Raw genomic sequence first — 24,987 nt, 5'->3', positions numbered from 1 at the left:
CAGTTCTGGAGCAGCAAAGTCACAGAGTTGATGATGCAGAGCAAGGTCTCCCCATTCCAGACCCAGTGCTCTTTCCACCATACCACACAATGCCTTGTCCATTTCCATCTCCACTGTCTTCTCCCAGCTTCCTTATCTGCTTTTGACTCTTTTGCTGTGGCTTCCTTAAAAAACAGAAGCCAAACCCTGAAATCTAATAATTGCCTTGGACTCTTCTCACATACTCTCTCCAAATAAAATTAGTAACTAAATCTTGTGAATTTTGCCTTGTCTTTTAAATCTTTTCTATCCCTTTCCATCTGCTCCCTAACAGAACCAGCCTCAGTTATTCAGTAGCCCCTAACTTTTGTGTGCATCAGAATTGCCTGGGTTGTTTATTAAAGATGCACCTTCAACCCAACAGATTCCAGTTCAGGTCCGGAGTGGAGCCATATGATCTATAGATAGATCTTACTTTGAGAAAGGAGGGAGAGGAACAAAAGATCAAGAAGCAGCATGATACAGTGAGGTAACATGACAACATTAAATAGGCTGTTGACTTACCTAGAATATAGATTCAGGCAATCAGAGTTCAAATTCCAGTTCTTTCATCATGTAAACTCAAACAAAATACTCACCTTTCTGTAGTTTATAGTTTCCTCAACTATAAATGGGGACAATATTGTCCTGCCTTACAAGTAGTGAAAATTAAATTAGGATGATACATACAAAAATGCTTCCCATGATGCCAGCACAAAACCTTAATACAAATTAGTCTTTGAGGATTAAAATAGATAATACTGGGTTGACCCAGGGCTATGCCAGATGGCTATAGCAGTTGTCACCCAACCTAAATGATATCCAGACAAATGGATTTATAAGTGCCAGTTCCAGAAGTGGCATGTGTGGTGGCTGCTGTGGGGATGGGACTGGAGGCCTGGGCGAGATAGGGCACTTTTTAGTAAATTTAGTCAGGGGGCAAAAAACCACCACCAAAGCTGAGCTGATCTTGGGCAGAGAGCAGAGAAGAGGCAGAAAGGCTAGGAGCTAGACATAGCTCAAAGAAATGATCTGGATCAGATGGCCTGATAATGCCCAGACAAGACTTACAGCCAAAGCCAAGGGTCTCTAAGGTATGTGCAGGGTATCTACACAAATTACCAGGATTTTATTAGCAATCACACATATATCACTTTTTTCACAGCATTTTACATTTATTCTGTTTCACACAGATGGAGAACGAATTCTAATGAATTATCAACAATACATCTTAAATAACATTGCTAAAAAAATTTAAGGTAAAATGCACTACATAATAGTGCAGACACAAAGTGCAGCTGGCAATTTAATACATGACATAATGCTGAATCAGTAGTGTTGGGGGCCCATTTGGTTTTCCGGAAAGTGATACACTTTGCCCATCTTTGGTCAGTCCTGGAGCTGTACATAGGCTGAATGACAAATATCAACTAAAAAGGCTGAAATACTGAAAATCAAATAGGACCACTCTAGAGTCAGTTTTACAGTGAAGTATTTAGTCCCTTGTCTGTCAACACACTGACCTGTCTTATTTCCCAAGCTATGTATATTTATCCCATGATCAGACTTCCTCCATCATCCAGCTTCCAGGACAAGAGGAGTCACAGCCCTGGAAGGAGTTGCCTGCTGATCAGTTTTCCTATTCACACTTGCCTTGGGTGACAATGATTCAAGGAGTAAACTTCTAACACATCTACTTCTGAGATTATCAGAGTCTCGTTGGGAGGTGCAGAGGGGAAAGGTTACTTGCCAGAGGACATAGTACCAGATAATGGTTGTCATTCCTTATAAACAACCAGCTCCAAAACCAGAAGACCATTGTTTGTGCCGTGAGAAGAGAACCACCTTGCCAGGAACAGATTTCAGTTCTTACCTCTACATGAAAAAGGGCTCATATTAAAATCAACTTGTGGTTAATTCCCTTAGAAAGTGTCCTCAGAATATTCCTATTCCTAGTTTTAGAGGCAGCTATTGAATATACATAGCCTCCCTTAACCCTGGCTCCCAACTTGACTAACGGGAGCCTCAAGAAAAATGTCTTCCAGGACCAATGACTCATTCATGTTGCCACTCACAGTCATAAAGAGAATGGTAATTGTGCAACCTGGGTTTTCTGAAAGTCAGACATGGCATGAGGAGTTGGTGCATTAACTGTGTGCCATGACTGATTTATGTGCCACATGTACACTGTGGTTATACACCACGGAAGAATCTTTAAACAAGTGAGTCTTCAGAATTTCTTTCTGAGATGTTTCGCTGGTGGGGAAATGAGACTTTGCAGTCATTTGGCTGGAGAAAACGTCTTTAATCCTTTCTCCTACTCCTTTCTCCACACCTTGAAGACTAATCATCTTTCCTCACTGAGCAAGGTGGTGGGGTAGGGCCAGGGCATTCCCATTAAAAGGCATCTTTGATGTTCTTGAGCTGGCGCACAGCAAGGTCTACAGGGAGGCTGAACTTGAGGCTGCTGAGGCGACTGAGCAGGTTGAGGGCACTCTCAAAGCCTGTGTGTGCCATGTAGCTCCAGGGCTGGTAGTGGGGCTCAATGAGTGACCCTGACTTGCAGATGAGGTTCACCCAGGAGACGAGACGCTGCTCATTCAATGCCATGCACACCAAGGCCTTCAACTCTGAGTCTGCACTGCGCTTAAAAGGGTCATGCTCTGTCAGCACCATGTGTATGGCTGTCAGTAGGCTCTGTTTGGGGGTTACAACACTGCCTCCCATAACAGGCAGGGCAAAGGACTGGGAGAGCTTCCGGGCTGGGGATTCCACATAAGCACGGCCATTCTTAGCGTGGTAGTACTTTATGAAGAGCTCCCAGGGGTGCATGGTTTCAGGGGCTGAGGAGAAGGCTGGCAGCAAACAAGCAATGGGGGCCATTACAAGGCTCATCCCTGGTGAGGTGGCATATAATCCATGGGCCAGGAGGTCCCTCACAGCCACCGTCAGCTCCTTCCGCACAGCAGTAGTCAGCTCATCCTTGCCTCCCAGAGAGAGGTCCTGGAGGCTGGCAGAGGTGATGACGTGGTCATGTGGCTGGTGCCTTAAGGCTAGCTGCTTCACTCTGTCTACTGACACCTCTAGCCTCTTCAATAAGGGAGAGTAGTCCCTGTCAGCCTGGCCCCTTGGCCACAGGGTTTGTGGGATCTGGCCTGTGGCACAACCAAATTGACTAACAGCAAAGATCTGGAGCACTGCCAGTGCTCGCCGCATCAGGTGTACCCCTGTCTCTCGAACTCTCTTCACATCTTCTGTCTTTTCTGTTTAGAAAACATAATGGCTCATTAGTTAGGGCCACAATGAAAAAGAAGTACATCTGACAAGCCACAAGCTGAGATCAAGTCTTGCTTCTGAGTTATGTATGGGTTCCACATAAAGCCCAGAGCTACCCAGGATGTCACTGGTTAAGGATGCTGCTGGACTTCCCCTTTTTTGGTTAATCGACAGCTATATTGAGATATCATTCACATACCATAGAATCCACCCACTTAAAAGTATATAGTTCAGTGGTTTTTTAGTATACTCACAGAATTGTGTAACCATCATCCCACCAAAACACACTGTACCATTAGCATTTCCCATTCACAGTTTATCCCCAACCCAAGCCCTATGCAGCCACTAATATACTTTCTGACACTATAGATTTGCCTAATCTGTTTACTCACGTTTACTGTTTCCCGGAGGCAGTCTGCTGCTGCTTGTTCTGGTGGGGCCATTTCCTATCTTCCCATTGGCTTTGCAATCACAGTGTCCACTATCTGTCTGCAACGGGCTCCCCACTTCATCTGTAATCAGAAGTTACAAAGAAGAGATACTTATTTAGCCTTTTTATGGCGGTTTTTTAAAGGAAAAATAATATTTACTAGTGCCTACCACATGACAAAACTTTCACAAATATATCTCATTTAAGTGTGTAGAACAGTGATTGGCGTATAGTTGCTGGCTCAATATTTGCTGAGTGAAGGAAGCGTGAATCATTTTATGGGTGAGGAGAGTGGGACCAAATAGGTTAGGAACCTGCCCAAGGACATGAAACCAGTAAGTGGCGGAGCTGGGATTTTAACTACCCGTTCCAAAATTCATGTTCTTTCTACTCTACCATACTGTCTCCCTTATTGACTGATCAAACTTGATAAATAGTACATCAAGATTGGCGCTTTCAGGTATTAGTACTCAGAAAACATATAATTATCATAACGTCTGTCAACCCTCCTCTTCCCACCTGCTCCTCTGACCTTGGATGAAGTTGATGAACATCTCAAGGTCTCGGATCTGAGTTTTCAGCTGCTCAACTAACTGTTCTTTCACTCGGGCTGGGTTGACGATCTGAGCCACAGCTGCATCCACGCGCTGTCGAAGCTCTTCAGTGGACAGTGAACTGATGTCCTCATTCAGATTCATGTCCAGTTTCTTTATTAACTCATCTATGATCACCTATAAAAAACACAAGCAATGAGCATACCTTTTGAAAGTTTCAGGGAGAAGGTTAGGAAGGGGAATCTTTACTAGTATGCCTTCTACCCTTAAACAGAAATCAAAGATACAGAGAGCTTCCAAATTCATCGGAGAAAATGATGTAATTGCTGATCATGGTGAGGGGAGACCCTTTTCTTCTCTGAGAGTAACGAGAACACTTGGTTGCTCACTGACAGAAATAGCTCCTCTCACTGCAAATGTTCCACCAAGCCAGGCAAGTTTCACTTGAGAACAACAGTGTGAATAATCCAAAGTGGCTGATGACCCAAAAAGCCTCATACTTAGCTTCTCCCAAGGCCTTCAAGGGAGTAAATCCTAATTTTTCTTAGTTCTAGTCCTTCTAATCCCTTTTTCCAATGAAAAATCTTTACAAAACATCAAGGTACATTAAAGCCAAAATATCCTAGTGATAATGTTAGGAACAAGAAAATCTAGATAATGTAACTCCAGCCCAGCCATAGAAACAGCCACGTCTCAGGGAGACACATCTAGGGGAGGCTGTAGCTGTATTTCTACCAGCAAATTTACCTATCTGTCCAGGTGTTGCTTAAATAAATACAGCATTAATGTCAGTCTGGATTCCTAGAATAGTTACCAACTGGTTGTGAGGGAAAAAAGCTAGTTTAAATTGTATGATGTGCCCAAGTAGAACTGTTTTAATGATCAAATAAAAGAGTTATATTGTTAATATTATATAATACTACTATTATTAATAACTACCAAAAAGAAAGGGCTCAGTCATCATATTATGAATCTTTGGAACTTGTGTTTCCATGTGTGAATAAAGAATGGTCCCATGTAATAGTAAAATTTCTCTTTGATTTGGGCCAGTGAAGGAATTCTCAGTAAGGCCAAGGGCAAACAAGCTAGGAAAGAATGTCCTGTAAACGCTGAAAGCAACAAGATAAACTTAGGTAGTGGTGGAGATACCTGTTGTCTACTTACCCGCTGTCTTTCTAAGACCATGGACTGCGGGAGGGAGTCATAATTGCCTTCTTGATAGGCAAAGGTTTCCAGGTCATCTAGCTGGGTTTTCAGCTGAAGTATCAGTTCCTTCTGCTTCTCCCTTTGGGTTTCTAGACGTTCCCGTTTCTCCTGCTCACTCTAAGATGAGAAAATATTTAGGTTTATTTCATAGGAAAAGGAAAATTCAGAGAACATTCAGAATCCTCTCAAGCCAACGATGACTAGGAAAATATAAAATGTTTCCAAATAATCCAAATGAAATATGGAATTTATAAGATAGGTTCAAAATAAGTAATTATTTCATCCAGGGCAATTGATTAAATCTGTGTTTTCTTTAAGTATTTATCCCTCATTGGAAATAGGATATGAACACAATGGGGCCTTTTGTTAAGACTGCTTTTTTTTTTTCTTCCAAAGGTCTAGTTAGGATTGAGACAATTTATCTTAGCCAAGACAGCCTCTCAGGAATTAGATATGCTGTCCTCCACAGCCAATTACCACAGAACAACTCCTGAATATTTTCTGCAGCCAAATTTTGCAAGAGAATCTGGAAGGAAGGGTGTAGATAAAGGTTTTATAACTCAAAACCAGTTTTTTAAATGTTCAGAGCCCCTCCAATGTATTATAGACTTCTGCAATATCAAAAGAATAAATGCAGATGCTTAGGGTGGTGAAAAAAATCCAAAGTCAAATAATGGGGGTGAGAAGGTAGGAGTGTTTTAAAAAAATGTCTAGTAAGTTTCCCTGAGCAGTGACTACTTTTCTCACTGTTGGCCACCAAGGAGTTTCTGCATTTAAATGATTAAAATCCCTTCAGGGTGGCAAAGTCTTGGTAATGTATACTCAAACACTGGTTCTTCTATGCCTTTTTTGAGTATCAAAAACAAAGCAAAGCAAACCTAGCAAATCATGTATGTGTAAGACTGCATTTTAAACTAGAAGCCTATAGGATATTACATTTAACCTTAAAATGGTACTTACCAAGCCCTCCAGAAGTAAGGTATGAAAGAGAACAGATGAAAAACAAATTAACTTTCTGTTCGAGCTATTTAAAAAGTAATCCTCTTGCTTTAGCTTTATTCAACATGAAAGAAGCCTTCTCTCAGGATACTCCCCCTCCAATCTTTTCCGAGAGTTGTGGTTTTCCTTATAACGCTATGCCTCTCCCCCAAGAGGCCTAGCTATCCTTTAAGAGGTTTCCTCGAGTTCCCCAGGCATCATTTCCCCCTCTGTGTTTTGTACATACTTCTACTTTAGCTCATGTTATTTGATTAGGATTCTATCTCCTCCAGTCTATGAATGTCTTGCCATTCTACCCCAGAGGCCTCGCATGGTGCCTAGCTCTCAATACACATTTGTCGTATGTTACTGAACTGAATCTGGTATAAAACAACATTCCAAATTCATAGTCCACTCTTATCTGTGGTTTCGCTTTTTGTGGTTTCAGTCGCCTGCGGTCAACTGAAGTCCAAAAATATTAAATAGAAAATTCCAGAAATAAACACTTCATGTGTTTTAAATTGTGCACCATTCTGAGCAGTGTGATGAAATGTGGATCTGAATCACTCCTTTGTCTAGAGTACCCAGGTATCCACGCTGTATGCACCACCTGCCCCACTAGTCACTTAGTAGTCATTCTGGTTATCGGACTGATTGTTGCTGTGTTGTAGTGCTTGGGTTCAGGTTACCCTTATTTTACTTACTAATGGTCTAAAAACATCTACATAACTTTTATTATATTATATTAGTATACTGTTATATTATATTAGTATATTGTTATAATTGTCCTATTTTATTATTGTTGTTAATCTATTGTTTCTAATTTATGAATTAAACTTTAACATAGGTAAGGAAGTATAGGAAAAAATGAAGTATATAAGTTTGATATTATCCAAGGTATCGGGCATCCATTGGGAGCCTTGGATTATATTCCCCTTGGACAAGGGGGGATGCTATAATGAACTATGGAGGAAGTTGTCTAACTAGCCCAAGGAGCAAGAACTGGATAAACTTTCTTTGTATTTTCATTGTATCCCAACTTTATGAAGCCAAGGAAGAAAGAAACCAGTCATAAATCTTGATTCCATTTTCATGAGAATGTCTGCTGAACTCTTGTCACTTGCCATGGTAGTTCTAGTATGCTGTTTATTGGAATGTGAACAAACAAGTTTAATAGGTCAGAATGATGAGTTCCAGTGAAAGGCAGGAAATAAAAAATAATTTCTAGTATGAAGTGGAATTAAATACTGGTTTAAAAATATCTGGAACTGATAAGTAAATCATTTGGTTCACATATACCCTCTACTTTGGCACTATCTGTTCATGTGTCAATATATACACACAAGATTATGGCTGCTTGTTAGGTGTTTTTGAGTGCTACACTTTTTTTTGTTTTGTTTTGTTTTTGTTGTTGTTGTTTTTTTGCCGTTCTGTGTCTCTAAAAGTGAAATGAACAACCAAAAGAGCACCACATCCACAGGGAACCTTTGGTGCTCCTCACCCCTAAACAGAGCCTGGCCACAATAACTCTTTCTATCCTTTCTATTCCTTAAATGTCTGGCAACTGAGGTGCCTGCTCCTTGAGAAGCTGTGGGTATGTGAAGAGAAGGGTGGAACAGTAAACACAGGATTCCGCTGGAACATTTCAGATTAAAATAAACAGTTCAGTATCTGTTACTGATAAGTCTTCTTGGTTTAAACCAACTTAAGTGGGAAGAAAGCCACATTTAGGTTGTAACTTGAAGAATAAAAAGGTGGAGAAAAGATGGTGAGTCTCTTTAACACCTATGTACAACTGTGCCCTTCCAGAGAGTGTATGAAAACATTCACTGGGTGTGGTATACAGATTCTTGTAATTTCTTGGGGGTAGGCTAAGTGAATGGATCATGTCTGTTACCAAAGAGGCCTCATTTAGAATACCTAGTTATGCAGTAGGATGGGGAAGGAGTTATAAAATACCATAATTAGGAAATTCATAAAATCAGGAATTGTGTTTCTTTTAATTTGCTGTCCACCAGAGCTCTCACTCAGACAAGAGTCTAAAGATTAAAGATTCTCTAGATTCCAGGAAAGCAGGGGCAGAGAGTAGATCTAAATTTTCATGGATTCAAATTCACTTGCCCTTCACTAGCCAATTCTCCCCATCCACAGGGTCGGGGCACTCTATCGGCAAAGGTACAAGCACTTAGTTAATGAGGTGACAGCAACGTGAGCGAGAGCAGCAGTGCTTCGGTTGCTCGCTCTGTTGCCCTCTGAATACTATCTTCGCTCACTGCTCCTCTGCCCTTCATGTCATCACACCCGACACCTCTCACAATCAGGTTCCTGCCTTTCGGGGGCCCCGAACACTTTTCTCAGTCTTTGTCTCGGACGCACGAACGGTCGGCTTCTCACTTCCAGCTGCCTTCATTCTCCTCTGCACCGCCACTTACCCAACCCTATCCCATTCCCATATCCCTCCGGGCCTAGCCCCAGCTGCTCACCTGGTCCTCGCCCCGCAACCGTGGCTGGATCTCCAGCAGCCCGTCGGCCTCGTCGCTGGCAGTGTCCTCGGGCTCCCCATAACCCAGGACGTGAGGGCAGCCGCGAAAGGCGAAATCCTCGAGCTCGCGCAGGAGGCGCTGCTGCTCCGCCGGCGCCCCGCGCACCACCTGGCGCAAGCGGAACTGCACCTGAGCGAAGTGAGAGGACAGCGCGAGCAGCGCCGAGTCTAGCCGCCGCCGCTCTGCCCGCAGCTGCCGCAGCGTCCGGCCAGGCGAGTCGGGCGGGGAGCCCGGGGTCGGGCCGGGCTCCTCGGCCGCCGCCTCTCCTGAAAATACAGTCGCCCCAGGCCCGGCCTCCGCCACTGCCCCCACTGGGGCCCAGCGCACCGCCTCGAACGGTGGCAGCGACTCCTCTTCTTCCTCCTCTTCGTTCTCCGCCTTTAGTCCAACGGCCGCCACCACCGTTAGTGGCTCCGCAGCTGCTTCGACAGCCGCCATTTTCCCGGAAACGCCGCCACACGTCAGCCGCGCCACCTTGCTGCCATGGCAACGGCGCGCTTCCGGGGAACCCGAGGAACCGGTGGGCAGGCTTTAGACGTCACCGAGTTGCAGACGTCACCGAGGGCGGGCCTTCCCAGGGGATTTAATTCAGGCCAATAATTTTTTATGGAGCACCTTACTGTGAATCAGGCACTGAGTTTACTAAGCATCGGAAAAACAGGTGAATGAAGCCGAGATAGTTATTCCGTGTGTATCAAGTGTAGTGTAGCCGTGGCTCTGGTCCCACTGGGTGGGTCATCCCTTCCTAATCTGCAGACCCCAAGATCTGAAGGGTTGCAAGGATTATGCTCTCCCGAATTTCTCCCGAGTGCGGCCCCCTTGACTATAGGGCAGTATCCCACTTGCCTCTAAACCTTTCCCCCGACCATATAAGGAGAGGCAGCTGCTGGGGGCGTCCCCAGGATCTAAAGATAGCAGTCCTTGCCTCTGACTCCAAATACCACCGGGTAGTAGGAGCCGCCATGGCACGGTGAGTGTTTCCGGCTGCCCTTTTCCGTGGAGATTTCTCGTTCCACATTTTCTGGGCGCTCCAATTTCTGCGAGGTACCATGGGGACCACAGACCCCAGGTATCTGTAACTTTGGGGTGATGAGGGGCAGTGTGTGACCTCGATGTTCTCCATAACTCCCTACCTCTCTATTCTCACACGTTTGTTGTCCCCAGGTTCACCTTCACCACACACACCCACTCCAGTCACTCGCCTTCCACCCCCCTTTTGTCTCATTTAGCTCCACTTTGACAGGGGTGCATTTTCCCTTCCTCCCATCTTTCTCAAATGCCCTCAGTCTTCCCTCTCCCATCCCTATGAAGCCCCGCCTCAACTCCTCTTCAGGCAGCATGCCCGGACGCTGTGGTACGACAGGCCCAAGTATGTGTTCATGGAGTTTTGTGTTGAGGACAGCACTGACGTCCATGTGCTCCTAGAAGACCACCGCATTGTGTTTAGGTAATGCACCCCCCTCTGAAAGACCTGGCTTCCGGGAAAACTTTCCCTTCTCCTAATTCCCCCACACTCTGCCTCCTGCATCTCAGCTGCATTTCTTCTTCAGCTGCAAGAATGCAGATGGAGTGGAGTTGTATAATGAGATTGAGTTCTATGCCAAAGTGAACTCCAAGGTAAGGGTGGGGTGGGACCGTAAGGTCTGGATGGGAAGGCTGCCTGGGAAATGGGAGATTCACTTTAAACCTCAGACCCTAATAATGAGGTTTTCTATCTGGCAGGACTCCCAGGATAAGCGCTCTGGCCGCTCCATTACTTGCTTTGTGAGGAAATGGAAGGAAAAGGTGGCTTGGCCCCGGCTTACCAAGGAGGATATCAAGGTAGGGACTAGCCTGCTCTTTCTCCTATGCTCTCTATCCATGTACCCAAGTACCCAGCTTAGGTCTGGAAATCACCTTTGCTTCCTTTCCAATCAGCATTTAATCTCTCATCAGGTCCTGAATATTTGACCTTCTACATAGTATTAAATGCATTACTTCATCTCTTCCTAATTCAGGCCTCATCCATCACTGGTTGAGTTTGTTGTGTATTTTCAGTGCCACCCCCATCTATCTAATACATTTCTCCCAGCATGGTTTGTCTAAACCACACATTTGACCCTGTCACTCCCCGCCCCTAACTCCTTAATATCTTCCAATAGCTTCTTTTCTTCTACAGGTTGAAAATTGGCTGTTTGCTGATTTCATCTGGCTCTCAAATTTGGTTCAGCAGTCTTCACAGTGTTAAAAATTATTTTGATTGGTGACATTTAGAATTTTTGATTAGTTACTGACATATAAAATGTGGAGATTTCACCTAAAAATTCAGCTTATCAGCTTCTCTCAGAAAATGAAGACTCTGGCCACGTTGGTCTAAATTTCCAAATGCTAAGAGCTGGAGCTTTAAATCGGGCATGTGGTGCACCTCACTTTACTCCTTTTCATTATCTCCCTGACTCCTTCAGGCATTTGAGCTTGTAACTTCTACCATTTGGGTTCAAGTCCAAGTACCATAGCATGAGATATCAGTGCATGCCATATCTCTGCAGTATAGCTCATTATTCTCTGCCTCAAACTTCATATTCCAGCCACAGCAAACCCCTTGCAGCTCTTTTGCACATATCAGGCTATTTCTCAACTCTGTACCTTTGCTCAAGCTGTACCTTCTTCCTGAAGAGCCTCTATCCCCACTACCTTCTCCCACCTAACCCCTACTCATCCTTCAAGGTCCTACTATTTCAAGAAGGCTAGGTTCCCAGAATATCCTCTATATAACCTACCACCACATTTTTCATACTGTATTATAGCAATTTATATACATTTCTCTCTTGCGATTGCTTTTTGATGGCTGGGACTACGTATTGAACATTTTTATAATCCCAGTGCCAAACTCAGAGTGTGGCCCATAGTGTGTGTTCAATAAATATCTGTTAAATGAATGAGTGAATAACTTCCTTCCCTGTCTCAGTGTGGGAACTTGGAACATGGATCTTAAAGTGTTGTTTCTGACTCCATGTCTTGCTTGGTTGACCCTATGATGCTTTAAGATACAGTTAAATTTCCAGATGTATTTCCCTATTCATTCTTTTCCCAGAGGGCAGAATTTCTATGCTTTTCCTTCCCCTATAATTCCTGGCATTGTGCTTGGCATTTAGTAGTTTCCCGGCAAATCTCTGTGGATAATGATAATGACATGGAACCCAGAGGGGGCTTAGTCAAAGGGGTGCTTTTGGGAAGACTGTACCTCCATTGACATTCTTTCCCCCAACCATGCTTCTATGAATGTACCCACACTCTTCTATGCACTTCAGCTGCTGCCTTCCTGGCTTGTGACTCTCAGGCTTCCTCTTGCAGCCGGTGTGGTTGTCTGTGGACTTTGATAATTGGAGAGACTGGGAAGGGGATGAAGAGGTGGAGCTGGCTCAGGTGGAACATTATGCAGAGGTAATGCCATTTTTTGCCCATCTCGATCATTCTCTGTGTCTCTGCACACATTTCTCTGGAGGATTGTCTTCAGGGCTAATCAGAGATATATGAGCTTCCTATGCAGCTGCTCATCAGTGCTGATATTCTTTATGTATTTTATGCAATATTTAGTAGGGATGGGAGAAATGAATATTCTTTTAGTGAATTGTATACATAGATTCACTCACTATTTACAGAGTAGAGCCTGTGTTCTGAAAAAGTTTGACAAAACCTTTTCCTACTTTTCTGTAATTTTTGTTCTCTCTTCTATTTTCTGTGTGGGTGTGTGTTTTCTTGAGCCAGACCAACTTCATAGGAAGTTTAAACTGAGCACCATAAAAAGTCACATTAAAAGTTCCCAATAAATTGCACCCTGCCATTGTTATTTGGGTTCAGAATTTCAGCTACTGTTTGTTCAAGTTACAAGAACACTAACAGACCCCAACCTGGATTAGTAAGGGGGTGCTCTATGTGTGTTTAAATTTACTTTAAAAAGAGGATCAATTTACTTTTCTCCAATTCATTCCAGTGATGTGTTAGAGGTTTGGAAGATAGGGTGATTTTCTGGCTGGGACCATTCTCCTGTGATCTCTCAGTATGCAGGTTGCTCTTCCCTCACCCTTTTTCCTCTTTTGTGACTACTTTTCTCTTCCCACTAGCTTTTGAAGAAGGTCAGCACCAAGAGACCTCCCCCTGCCATGGATGACCTGGATGTAAGTAAAGCCTGTCCCTCAACTCTGCAGTTCCCTTTTAGTTCTTAAAAATAAGATACTAGAAAACGTCTGTCTCAGTCCCTCATGTACAATAGTTCTCAGTGCATGTTAGCCAAATCTGAATTTGACACAAGAGGTCGAATGTTCTTCTCCAGGCTTTGGAAAACCCCAGCAAGACCATTCTCACTTTCATTTTCCCCTCTACTTCTCCATCCTGGAGCAGACCTGGCCCTGTTAACTATCTTTACAGCTGTAAGGAGCAGAGGCATCAGTTGAAATTCTGAAACTAAATGATGCATGACACAGTGCTGTTTATTGAGTACCAGTGGTTTATTTTATTTTACAAAGTTCAAATCTTTCTGTATTAGCCTCCCCAAAAGTTATGTGACTCAGATAATCATGAAGGAAAACTTGGAGAGCAAGAGGAAGTAAGCGGTGTTTGTAAACACAAATGTTCACTTGTTGCAGACTTTACAGGTGCTTTTGTCTTTTTTTCCCCCCTAGGATGATTCTGACAGTGGAGATGCAACAAGTAATTAATTTACATGACAGCAGAGCTGGGGAGGAAGCTGTGGCTATCTTCCAATCACTTTGACAAACTAGGGCCTAGCTCTTTGGCTGTGCACCAGGGTCTCTTAAGATCTCTGACCTTTCCTAGTTCCTTTTAATTAAGGGTCCTTCTTTATGCTTTATTTCTTCTTTCTAGACTAACCCCCCGCCCCCAGGTTCAATGTCATCATCCTTATCCACAGAGATTTACCAGGAACCTACTAAATGCCCTTGACTATGGCTGCTGCATCAGATGGAAAGATAGGAGAGGAGGAGACTGGGCAGCGGGCCTTCTGACTTCCTACCAATTGGCTGTAATCTCTGTGTTTGGGCCATTCATCAGGGCCCTCTTGAGTGTTTGAGCATGTGTGCATATGCAGTAGAGCAAAAGCCAAAGAAGCAGCATATAGATTATAATAAATTCCTAGAAACTGGTCTCTGTCTCTTTCCTTCTTGTACTTCTTCCTCCTGGAAGTGTATACCTCGTCTTCCTCTATAGTTTCTCTCAAAGAGAGGAGTGATTGTCAGAGATCCTGGCCCTCAGTTGGGATCGGAAGATGTTCGAAGCTGGCTTGTAACCTAACTGGGGGACTTTCCTATGCATAGATCATGTTCTGATTTCTCAGAGTAGAAACCAGCCTTTCACTATTTGGCTAATACTGCCAACCCTAGAATCAGCCAGAAACAAGTCAACTTCCTGTACACAAGAAATCCCTTTATAGTTTTAAAGCTAATTGTTACATTAGTTCATACCTTTTTCTGTTTAGTCCTCCATTCATCAGCTACTCTACTCATCCACATATTTTTCGAGTACCTAATTGTCCTTTAACTGTGACTTAAAATGCAATGGCCAGATTTTACTTTTTTTTTTTCTAGAACCTTTTATTTATTTTTATTTTTTAAAATTATTTTAGGTGCGGCAACCCTTGGTTGACCTCAGATTGCAAGCACCTTGTCAGCTTATGGTCCCTAATTTTTAAGTTTTTTACACCTGTAGTACCTACTCTTCCTAGGTAGTCAGTCTCCCATCCAAGTACTAACTAGGCCCAACCCTACTTAGCTTCTGAGATCAGGCAGGATTGGGCTTGTTCAGGGTAGCATGGCTGTAGACTTCTAGACCCTTTTAGATATTTGCCAAGATACAAAATTGTACCTGGTTTAATTTGCTTTTAATTATCTCATTGTTCATTTTTATGAGTGGTTTGCATTTCTTTTAATGTGTTGTGTCTGTCTTTTACCAATCTTGCTGTTGACATTAGCCCTTTAACTTAAAAAAAAAAAAAAAAACCTGATAATATGAAGCTATATTTGTGTCATGCTTTACAATTTATTATTTATATATTATTTCATTAAATTTATTGAACTTTCTATAACCCTATAAAATATTTAAGTCTTTTCTTTTGATACTTGATCAAATAGGTCACAATAAGTGGCAAAGTTGGGACTTGAACTTGTATAGCATATGTTCCCTTATCCACAATTCTGAAAAACAAAAGTTCTGAAAACTTTCTTAAAAAAAATTTGACAAACTCATTTGACAGCAAAACATGACCTAAAATGATGTGATGCTATTTACAATCTTTATTTATTCTATTTGGTGTATTTATATCTCAGCATAAATATTAATGCATTTGAAGCACTTCTGGTCTGGTGTTGGGGTCACCTCCTCCTGCCCCTTCATCCCCCTCAAGTAGCCAATAAAGGCATAGTCTTCTCTAAAAAAAAAAAAAGGAAAATATTAGTAGGTTCGATTACATGATGTTGCTCCAGAGTTCCAAATGGAGCACGTACATAACACATGGAATATGCTCTACATTATTGCCTACAATCTGAAAAATCCTAAATTCTGAAACATCTGGAATCTTCAAGTTTTTATTAGTTGATTTATAAGAGCAGGAAGTTAATTTTAACTTTTAATCCGTGAAAAATTTGAGGCATCAATTGCAGTTTAATTCCTGTTAACCTCTTATCTACACTTCAATTTAGTAGCCCCAGTCAGGTGGTACTTGACATGTGGTTAGTCGGATCTGAGATGTAAGTGTAAATACACACCAGGATTTGAAAGTTTTGTATAGTAAAAAACTCACTTATTTTTAAATATCCATTACATGATTTAAAAAAATATTCTGGATATGTTGATTTAAATAAAATATTAACATACGTGATTTGCATTACATTTATGTTGGGCACCGCTGCTCTGTATTAGAATCAATCTCATCCCAATCTCTACCCAGCAGGGATTGTGAGGGACCGAGTTACACACATTCCTGGGGCCCGACAGGTTAAACTACGTTCCCTGACAAGGTTAGGATGCTGTTTTGTGTTTTGTTTTGTATTCTGGTCCTTTTTATTTATTTATTTGTTTGTTTGTTTGTTTGTTTGTTTAGTCCTTTTCAAAGTCTTAAAACAGTTGTTAAACCAGAACGTCTGCAATCACATTTTCAATAAATTTGTCCTAACTACACCCCATACCTTGTTCTCTTGCTTCTGCGCAGAGTCGCGCCTGTACTACTATTGTCCCTTGCCGGTCCCCGTCCACGTCCGGGCGGTTGTTTTAGTGTGCGGCGGCAATGGCGTTCCAGTGTCAGCGGGACAGCTACGCCCGGGAGGTGCGGCCGGCTGGGCGGGGGACCTCATGCTGCCGAGCAGATGGGGCGGTGCGGGAAGAGGGCGCAGGGTGGAGGGAGAGCCGAGGTGGATTCAGCCGGCTATACGGAAGGCTGGAACCGGGGCTTATTTTCTCATCCCTGTCTGTCCAGTTCACCACCACCGTGGTCTCCTGCCGTCCCGCGGAGCTGCAGACCGAAGGAAGCAATGGCAAGAAGGAAGTGCTGAGCGGTTTCCATGTGGTGCTGGAAGACACGCTGCTTTTCCCTGAGGGCGGGGGACAGGTACCAGGCCCGTCCCTCCCTCTGCCCCCTTCCAGGAAGCTTCTAATTCCTTTCTGCCCAGGTGGAAAATGCCCTCCTGCCCCTCTGTGCCAGCCGTAATGAAAACAAATGAAAGTTAATTCAATTCAGTTTACTTGTTCATTCAACAAATGTTTTTATTTTTTTTTTATTTTTATTTTTTTTTACCTCCTACAGCACCCGGTGTTCCTAGGTGGTCTCCCATCCAACTGCTAATGAGGCCTCACCCTGCTTAGCTATGAGATCAGACGGGATTGGGCATGTTCAGGGTGGCATGGCAGTAGACTTCGACAAATGTTTGTCAACAAATACTTATCTAGCCATAACATGTGCTGAGTACAAATTCTAGGCTCTGAGGATAGGGGTGAACATGACAGTTCCTCTACATACATAGAATATTCATCGGAGAATACAGACAAACCTGTAATTAAATATTATGCCATGTATGATAAATTCTATAAAATTAATACTTGAGAGAAAGAGAGTAATGGGATGTTCTCCTAGATAGGGGGTAAGTTATTTCAGTAGAGACCTAAGGGAAGTGAGGGGTAAGCCATTGCAATTGGTCGGGGAGGGAGAAGTATTCTAGGCAGCAGGAATAGCGAGTGCAAAGGCAGGGAGGTAAGAATTAGCTTAAGTGTTTGGCAAGGACTGAAAAAGGTTCCCCTGGGGGATCACAGCAGAGAGCTGACTCATCATTGTTGTGATGGTGTATGGATAAGGTCCAGTGTGAACAGGGAGAAGGCAGATAATAACACCAAAAGTGGGCATTATGGGAAAGTTTTTTTCTAGTAGAGATAATAGCAGAAACGAAGGCAGGGAAGTCTGAAAGAATCTGACAAGTCTAGTTAACTGCAAATAGTTGGATATAGTTGAAGTCTGTCTGGTGTGTGTTGATGACAGGCTAGAGATAACCATGGGAAGGTAAGTTGGGGCCAGTTCAGAGGGCTTTGAAGGATGTGTTAAGGTATGTGGGCTTCATGGAGCCATGGAGGGTACTTAGGCAAATAAGTGATGTGAGAGAACATGTTCAGTAAACTTGATAGTGAAAAGTTTCAATTTCATATCTGTAATCATTACTGGAATGATTTTCCCAACATGGAGGTTTTCTGATCTGCAGAAAATCATGTCTCATTTTATGCATCACTTCTTTCAGGAAGTCTTCCGTTATTCCCCAAGACTGTTAGGTCTCTTTCCTTGAGCTCCTCTAGAACAATACTTTTCATGTTGTGGCATGCGGTAGATCATATTGCAATTACTTGTTTGCATGTCTGTATTCTTCTCCAGACTCTGAAGTTCCATTACAGATCATGTCTTGTTTACATTATATTCTTAGACTGGCTTAGTATTTTGTAAGACTTGATAAAAAAAATATCAAGCCTTGGCACTTGACTTTTTTTTTTTTGAATGAATGAATATTTTTTAATCTAATTCCAGTAGCAGTCAGAGGATGAAGTGGAGGGAGAGGGGAAATTTCAGATCACTTTAGAAACTATCGAAAGATAAGAATCTAAACTAAGGGAATGAAAGTGAGAATTAAGGTTCTTTGGGTTTTCCTAAAATCTTTATTACTGTAATTACAATCTTTGTTTTAATTCTTTTATTCTGTTCTGAAGAACAAAATATGTAGGTATTCAGAATGAAGAGGATGGAGATAGTCCCCCTAATGGAACAAAGTGCCTTACCTCCCTGCTTCCCTTAGGTCACTTGGCATTGCCTTTTCTTCCTTAGGGAATCTCAAAATCTGGGCGTGTTTCTCACACTCTTTTCCTGTAGAGTCTTTTTTATCTAGAAGTTAGGGTGAGCCCTGCCTCTCACCACTGATTATCTTTGCTTCTTTCCCCAGCCTGATGACCGTGGTACAATCAATGACATCTCTGTGCTAAGAGTGACCCGACGTGGGGCCCAGGCCGATCATTTCACGCAAACACCCCTGTCCCCTGGGACCGAGGTCCAGGTCCGGGTGGACTGGGAGCGGAGGTTTGACCACATGCAGCAGCATTCAGGTAGGTGGGCGATAGAGGGGATGTACAGGAGGGGCAGTGGTGTGTGGGGATGCTGCAGTGATTGAGATGTGGTTTAGAACCTCTAAGAGTTAACCTTTTGGAAGAGACAGACATTCAGAATTAGCGCTGATTGAGGCAAGGTGTGATAAATGTTGTAAAAGCAATATGAACAATTAAAGTAAAAGTATTAGAATAAGTGCTGGATTTGACTATTACCAACTTCCCACTTGGTATCTTTATCAGGATGTCTTATATACTTTTTAAATTCAAAATGTTTAAAATGGAATTAGAAAGCCACTTCCTTCCCAGACCTGGTGTTCTGTTTGTATCCTCTGTGTTTGGCTCATGGCATCAATATCCACCCAGTTGCTGAAATCCTCTTTGGGGATAGCCCGTCAGTTACTGAGTCCTATCGGTTTATTTTCTGAGTACTTCTCTACTTCTTCCCACTGTCGATGCTTTCATTGTCTTTCCCCAGACCTCTAGTAAGCTCCCAGCTAGTCTCTACATTCAGTCTTGCTTCTTTGCAGCTCATTCTTCACAAAGCAGCCAGGATAATCTTTTTTAAATGAATATCTGATCATGTCACTTTCCTGCTTAAAGCCTTTCAAAGGATTCCTGTAGCTCACGGTAAAGCCAAACTTATCATGGCCCCAAGTCCTAACTGTGCTGGTGCTTTTCTGCCCCTCCATCCTTAGTTGGTGGTCCTCCCTCTTGCTCTCTGCATTCTGGCCATGTGAGCCTTCTCAATTCCTTAAACACATCCTGTGTCTTTTTTCCTTTAAGGCCTTTGGCTGTGTTGTTCCCTTTGCCCTCACTATTAATCCCTTATTTTCCTCTTCTTCCTCTTCCTCACTGTCATCAATCAGGGATAATGCTGTGTCTTTAATGCCAAACCTGGTGCTTTGCATGTGGTACACACTCGATAAATATTTGTTGAATGAAAGCGGCACATTAAAACATGAGTTGAAATCCTTCCTCTAATAAGCTACATTACCTTGGCAAGTTATTTGCCAAGTTATAGGCAATGACTTATTTGCGAATGGCATCATAAAGCCTCTTACAGAATTCTCATGAGGACTGTTTCAATGAAGTATCTCAAGAGTATTTATTACTTAGTGTCTGGCAGGTCTTTGATAAGGAAAATTTTTGTGATGGTATCGTAGGAGTATGTGGCTGGCTGGGCTTCTCACTCTTCTGTCTCTCTTTCTCTCTGCTTAGGGCAGCATCTCATCACGGCGGTTGCCGATCATCTGTTTGGGCTGAAGACAACATCATGGTGAGCAGGAGGTAGAAGACTAATTGTAGGGCATGATCCCTGACTACCAGTTTCTTTCCCAGTAATGGGTCAGTGGGTAGGAGGATAAAAGAAAGGGCAGTGTTCGAAATATGCTGAGTTCTCCTGTTCCCCTTGAAGACAGGGTGGTGGATGACCTAGTGTTTCTGAGAGGAAACATGAGGATGAGAGAAAAGACGTCTGTCTTTTCTTAGGAAAGAACATGGAATTTGGAGCCCAAAGACCTAGGGTGAATCCTGGCTATGTGACCTAGATCACGGTCCTTACTACCCCTCACCTATAAGATGGAAATGTCAATCCCTACCTTGCAAGGTTTTTGTGAAGATTGAATAAGATCATTTACATGAACATTCTTTGTAAACTGTAAACTTTCTGATATTGTTGTTGTCGTAAGTATCCTGTGGCTATTATACTACTTCTGACAGGGAGTTAGGGCGACTTCGGAGTGTGATTGAGCTAGACGGACCCTCTCTGACTGCAGAACAAGTAGCTGCCATTGAGCACAGTGTCAATGAAAAAATCAGAGATCGCCTGCCCGTAAATGTGCGGGAACTGAGCCTGGATGATCCTGAGGTGGAGCAGGTGAGGGGAGAAACGGTGGGGTGGTTTCTGTAGAACCGCCCTCCAAGGGTTCCTCATCAAAATTCAGACAGCCCTTCCCCCTCCCCTGTGTCCCAGGTGAGGGGCCGCGGTTTGCCCGATGATCACGCTGGGCCCATTCGAGTTGTCACCATCAAGAGTGTTGATTCCAACATGTGTTGTGGCACCCACGTGAGCAATCTCAGTGACCTTCAGGTAGGTGAGGAAGGGTTTTTGAATGGTTGAGAGAGAGGGCGTCAGGAGAGTGGGGGATCACAACAGGGCCGGGAGTGATAGATGGGATGATTAAGGAGCCGAGTGAAATTGCTCCTTTATTGCTTCCGAGCCTGGGGGGCAGTGTTGGTATCTCCTACTCTGGGTCCAGCACCCAGTGCGGTTTCTGCATGCGTGTGTGTGTTGCTTCCTTGCCTCATGTAGGTCATTAAAATTCTGGGCACTGAGAAGGGGAAAAAGAACAAAACCAACTTGATATTTCTGGCTGGGAACCGGGTGCTGAAGTGGATGGAGAGAAGTTATGGAACTGAAAAAGCGCTGACCGCGCTGCTGAAGTATGCCCCCTTCTGTTGCCTCCTTTTTTTTAGACCCTGGACACCCTGAGGCCTAGATTTTCTACCTGTAAGGCGGACAGAATACTCTGTTTCTGGGGGGATGAGATATGATCATAAATGGTAAAGCACTTTGGATAATAAATCAGTCCCACACAAAATGGTTTATTCCTTTATATATTCTCCTCCAATTGCCTAAGAACCCTCCTTAGAATGTCCCCAGGTCTCTATCTGGAGGGAGTCACACTCAAGAAGGTCATCGCTGATGAACCCCAACACCAAAAGCAATTGCAAAGCTGGGCAGATCCCCATGGACCTCTCTTGCAGGTGTGGTGCAGAGGATCACGTGGAAGCAGTGAAAAAGCTGCAGAACTCCTCCAAGCTCCTGCAGAAGGTGATCATGGGGGATGGAGAGGGTGTGGGCTGTGCCTGGAATGGGCTCCCCGGACTCAGCCCCTCTCCCTAACTGGATGTGTAGTTTGTCAGAGGGGGAGCGAGGGGAGGATAAAGCCGAGAGGAGGTGGTGCTCTGGTGTTACCCTTTCCACCTATCTACCGAGTTTTGGCATCTATTTCAGAACAACCTGAATCTGCTGAGAGACCTGGCTGTACACATTGCCCACAGCCTCAGGACTAGCCCGGACTGGGGAGGTGTGGTCACATTACACAGGTGAGAGACAAGGTGTGGGCCTTGGGCTTTAGGGCTCAGCCCCTCCTGCACATGGAGTGTGTAGTGGGCGGGAGGTCACTCACTGGTGTTCTCAAGGCTGGAGAGACCCTAAGAAATGTGTTACCTACAAGATTTATTGGGTTTAATATAAACATCTTTACTACAACTTTCATTAGCACTTTCCTCACCTCTTTACCATCTAACAGATCTCTGCTTACTTGGGCGAATCCCATTTAAGGAAGACAGAAGTAAATGCAAAACTCGTTATGAACTACTGAGGCTGAGAAGGATGTCCTGCTGGCCCTCTTCCAGCTCTTCTCTCTGCTAAGAGAGTCTGGGACTTTGTCAAACAGACAGCAGGGAGGCCCGTCTCACCAAGAGGAGCTGGGCTTCCTGTGTTTTCCCAGCTCCTACTCCAACCTGGATCTCACTTCCGTGTCCTTTATTGTAGGAAGGAAGGTGATTCTGAGTTCATGAACATTATTGCCAATGAGATCGGGTCAGAGGTAAGAGGAGCATGAGGTTCTCCACGCACCCTGGGTAGAGACCTAAGTGAGGGTGTTAGTTTCGCTTAAGTCTCCCCACATGAGCACGTGAAGAGTAGGGAATAGAAATTCATCTGGCACTGGGTTTTGATCATCAGTGCTATGAGCCAAGCTGTTTTAGGTGTTGAGCTAGGTCTGTGGTATTGACCTTTCTGGGGCTATGACATTTACCAGCTTCTGGGCTCCAGTTAACAGAGCTGGACCTCTTTTAAGCCACCCAGGTTTACATGCGCTGAGGGCCTCATTTTAGAAATAATGAGGGTTGACTAGGCCTTTGAAGGTCATCCCTTCCATTTCCCTTTTCCTCTGGCTTCCGCTGCCCTTTCTCGTCCTGACAAGTCTGGAGCTTAGTGTTTTCCAAAAAAACACTTTTTGGAATATCTACTTTGGGCCAGGCAGTGCGTGTATCTCTCCTCACAATTCTGTGGAGAGTACTGGTTCTCATGGAGCTCACTCTCTGGTCTGGGAGACAAACGTGTATGTTGACATTAATTTAGGGTAGAAGATGCTAGAGGCAGAGGAGCACATTACTTGAAAAGGTAGGGAGGTTTCAGGGGAGGGCGTTTTGGAGACCTCATCAGCAGATAAGGGAGCAAAGGCAGCCAGGCAGAGGGAAACAGAGAGATTAGGCAATGGCAGGCATGGGGTGTGTGGGGGATGGGCGGTAGTCAGGCTGCAAAAGGCATTTTACGCGTGTCCGTGGTAAGCAGCCTCCTGCCTCCTTAATGAATCTGAGTTCCTATATAGTCACTCTCAAATAGTTTTTTTGGCCCTAATGGGCCAGAGTGAAGGGGCTGTGTTATCACCTGTCTGGAACATCACTTGGGGTTTAAGGGAAAAAAATTTGTTTTTTTTTTAAATTGAGATATGACGTTGTGTATGTTTAAGGTGTACAGTGTATTGATTTGATACATTTGTAATTCCAATATGATTTTAAAAAAAAACTCTAGTCTTGAGACTGCGGAGAGTGCAGAGTTTAGGGGCGTCGGCCCCACATCCTTATGTATCAGAGTTCATCTCTTTGTCTTACCTCCTAGGAGACTCTTCTGTTCTTAACTGTGGGCGATGAGAAAGGTGCGGGGCTCTTCCTGCTGGCAGGGCCAGCTGAGGCCGTGGAGACCCTGGGGCCCAGGTAACCTTTCATGGACTGCCTTGCATGGATGGGAGAGTTTGTAAGCCTTACTTACTAATATGAGCCTTTACTGAGGACAAGGGCCATCACATCTTCAATCTCGTTTTGATTCACATCATAAGCCTGTGAGGTGGGTTAAGCAGAAATAATTTTCATCACCATCATTCCCAGTTTAATAGATGAAGGACAGCACACCAAGGTGCCGGGGACTCACATGTCAAGTCACAGGACCGAGACTGGAACCCAGGTCTTTTGGCTCTAAATTCATGTGCTTTGTTTTTGCTTTTAGAAATTGAGATTCCTAAGTCATATCTGAATACAGGTGCTGGGTTATCAGTAGGCAGATGAAGCAGGTGCTTAAGGCACCAGTAGAGCAGAAGCACAAATTCTTTGGGGGAAAAAAATAGGATTTTGAGATGAAATTGTAAAAGGCATTGGTGAAGTTGTTAGGGAAAGATCAGAACTTTGTTGGACTTCTTTACCCTTATATTAGTATTTTCATTTTACTTTAAATTAGATATGGTGGTGTAGTACCCCCTATTTCTAGCATGTAGGTTTTTCAAAGTCCTGAGTGGCTCTGATAAATATGTATTCACTGTAAAGCATTGTAGGAAAACATAAGCTTTTAAAGCAGAGGTTCTGACAGGGAGCCAGAATTGGCCTATTGACTGGTTTGGCCCGCGTACTATTTTGAATTTTTAAAATTAGTTGCTACATTCTAAAGTCAGGAAATTTTTAGATAAAAATATATATAATTCTAACTTTTCTCAAAAAAGGAAAAAAAAAAGGCACTGGCAGCTCTGGCCAACATTCCATGTGGTAGTAGCTGCGAGGAACTGAGCAGTGGCTGCCCTCTTCAGGCAGGACTGGCTTGTCCAGGTTGCCCAATCCCGTCTTTCTTGCTCACCCCCAGTTCTCCTCACAGCTGCTTCCCACAGGCATTGTGTCTGCAGCCCCTGACCCCTGGTGTACACTTACCCTGTTCAGGCCTTTTGTAGCCTGACTACCGTAATTTATTTAGCCCATTTCTAGACACTTCTGTTGTTTCCAGTTATTCACTCCTACAATTAACATGGTACATATATCTTTGTGCACATGTGCAATTGTTTTTAAGAAGGATTTCTAGAAGCCATGTACTTTTCTTCTTCTTCCCAAGTTCATGGGGAAAGACCCAGGGCTGCTGTTGGTTTTTCTGTGGCTTTTCCCTTGAAGACCTCCTCCTGACTATCTCTGCTCCCCAGGGTGGCTGAAGTGCTGGAAGGCAAAGGAGCAGGAAAGAAAGGTCGCTTTCAGGGCAAGGCCACCAAGATGAGCCGGCGGGCAGAGGTGCAGACGCTTCTCCAGGACTATATCAGCCCACAGAGTGCTGAAGAGTAAGGACTCAGGGCACTTTCCTGGCGTTCCTACCTTAGAGAATGGGCCTCCGGTGACTGCAAAAAGGGTCTCTTGGACAATAAAATAGTTTAATTTGCAATGATTGTGGTACTATGTATGACTAATTTACATAGTATACTTCAGTGTGCTTATGTAGTATCTGTTAATAAAACTTTCTGATTTGGCCCTGTTAGACATA

At 43.7% G+C, this 24,987-nt stretch overlaps 3 protein-coding genes across 10 annotated transcripts; 2 read left to right on the top strand and 1 right to left on the bottom strand.

The window, feature by feature from the left end:
* Positions 1-1,106: 1,106 nt before the first annotated feature.
* RUNDC1 (RUN domain containing 1) lies at positions 1,107-9,480 on the bottom strand. The gene is made up of 5 exons (XM_016150939.2): positions 8,946-9,480; positions 5,443-5,601; positions 4,257-4,455; positions 3,687-3,806; positions 1,107-3,281 (listed from the first exon to the last, which is right to left on the bottom strand). The coding sequence occupies exons 1-5, from the start codon at positions 9,441-9,443 to the stop codon at positions 2,416-2,418; spliced, it is 1,842 nt and encodes a 613-aa protein (XP_016006425.2). The 5' UTR covers positions 9,444-9,480; the 3' UTR covers positions 1,107-2,415.
* PTGES3L (prostaglandin E synthase 3 like) lies at positions 9,480-16,224 on the top strand. 8 transcript variants are annotated; one of them, XR_001597634.2, is made up of 8 exons: positions 9,695-9,975; positions 10,339-10,452; positions 10,556-10,622; positions 10,728-10,826; positions 12,339-12,428; positions 13,109-13,162; positions 15,949-16,015; positions 16,207-16,224. XR_001597634.2 is itself a non-coding variant. In XM_036222328.1 (8 exons), exons 1-8 carry the CDS (start codon positions 9,791-9,793, stop codon positions 13,944-13,946), a joined length of 669 nt encoding a protein of 222 aa, XP_036078221.1. In that variant the 5' UTR covers positions 9,696-9,790; the 3' UTR covers positions 13,947-14,146. The 8 variants fall into 8 exon arrangements, 7 of the variants coding, with proteins under 7 accessions (XP_016006435.1, XP_036078223.1, XP_016006431.1 ...); XM_036222328.1 differs by lacking the exons at positions 15,949-16,015; positions 16,207-16,224 and adding exons at positions 13,667-13,694; positions 13,915-14,146 and having other exon boundaries at positions 9,696-9,975; XM_016150947.2 differs by lacking the exons at positions 15,949-16,015; positions 16,207-16,224 and adding exons at positions 13,667-13,694; positions 13,869-14,146 and having other exon boundaries at positions 9,697-9,975.
* On the top strand, positions 16,207-24,987 carry LOC107513851 (alanyl-tRNA editing protein Aarsd1). Its single transcript, XM_016150941.2, has 12 exons — positions 16,207-16,320; positions 16,471-16,602; positions 18,467-18,626; positions 19,848-19,905; positions 20,349-20,505; positions 20,602-20,718; positions 20,941-21,071; positions 21,396-21,462; positions 21,646-21,737; positions 22,189-22,243; positions 23,320-23,414; positions 24,656-24,987. The coding sequence occupies exons 1-12, from the start codon at positions 16,282-16,284 to the stop codon at positions 24,789-24,791; spliced, it is 1,239 nt and encodes a 412-aa protein (XP_016006427.2). The 5' UTR covers positions 16,207-16,281; the 3' UTR covers positions 24,792-24,987.

The sequence above is a fragment of the Rousettus aegyptiacus genome, unplaced genomic scaffold (assembly GCF_014176215.1).
Source record: "Rousettus aegyptiacus isolate mRouAeg1 unplaced genomic scaffold, mRouAeg1.p scaffold_m13_p_6, whole genome shotgun sequence".
Classification (NCBI taxonomy): domain Eukaryota; kingdom Metazoa; phylum Chordata; class Mammalia; order Chiroptera; family Pteropodidae; genus Rousettus; species Rousettus aegyptiacus.
Note: the sequence above shows the minus strand (reverse complement) of the source record. Positions and strands in the feature narration are given on the sequence as shown.

Bases quoted from the DNA above. Each gene is read 5' to 3' on its own strand.
- RUNDC1 (XM_016150939.2), bottom strand. From the start codon at position 9,443: ATGGCGGCTGTCGAAGCAGCTGCGGAGCCACTAACGGTGGTGGCGGCC. The intron at 4,456-5,442 runs GTAAGTAGACAA...TGTTTTTTATAG, and splicing joins TGGTCTTAGAAAGACAGCGG to GTGATCATAGATGAGTTAAT. The intron at 3,807-4,256 runs GTCAGAGGAGCA...TTCTGATTACAG, and splicing joins GTTCATCAACTTCATCCAAG to ATGAAGTGGGGAGCCCGTTG.
- PTGES3L (XM_016150945.2), top strand. From the start codon at position 9,791: ATGCTCTCCCGAATTTCTCCCGAGTGCGGCCCCCTTGACTATAGGGCA. The intron at 10,453-10,555 runs GTAATGCACCCC...TTTCTTCTTCAG, and splicing joins GACCACCGCATTGTGTTTAG to CTGCAAGAATGCAGATGGAG. The intron at 12,429-13,108 runs GTAATGCCATTT...TCTTCCCACTAG, and splicing joins AGGTGGAACATTATGCAGAG to CTTTTGAAGAAGGTCAGCAC.
- LOC107513851 (XM_016150941.2), top strand. From the start codon at position 16,282: ATGGCGTTCCAGTGTCAGCGGGACAGCTACGCCCGGGAG. The intron at 20,719-20,940 runs GTAGGTGAGGAA...TGCCTCATGTAG, and splicing joins GCAATCTCAGTGACCTTCAG to GTCATTAAAATTCTGGGCAC. The intron at 21,738-22,188 runs GTGAGAGACAAG...CCTTTATTGTAG, and splicing joins GGTGTGGTCACATTACACAG to GAAGGAAGGTGATTCTGAGT.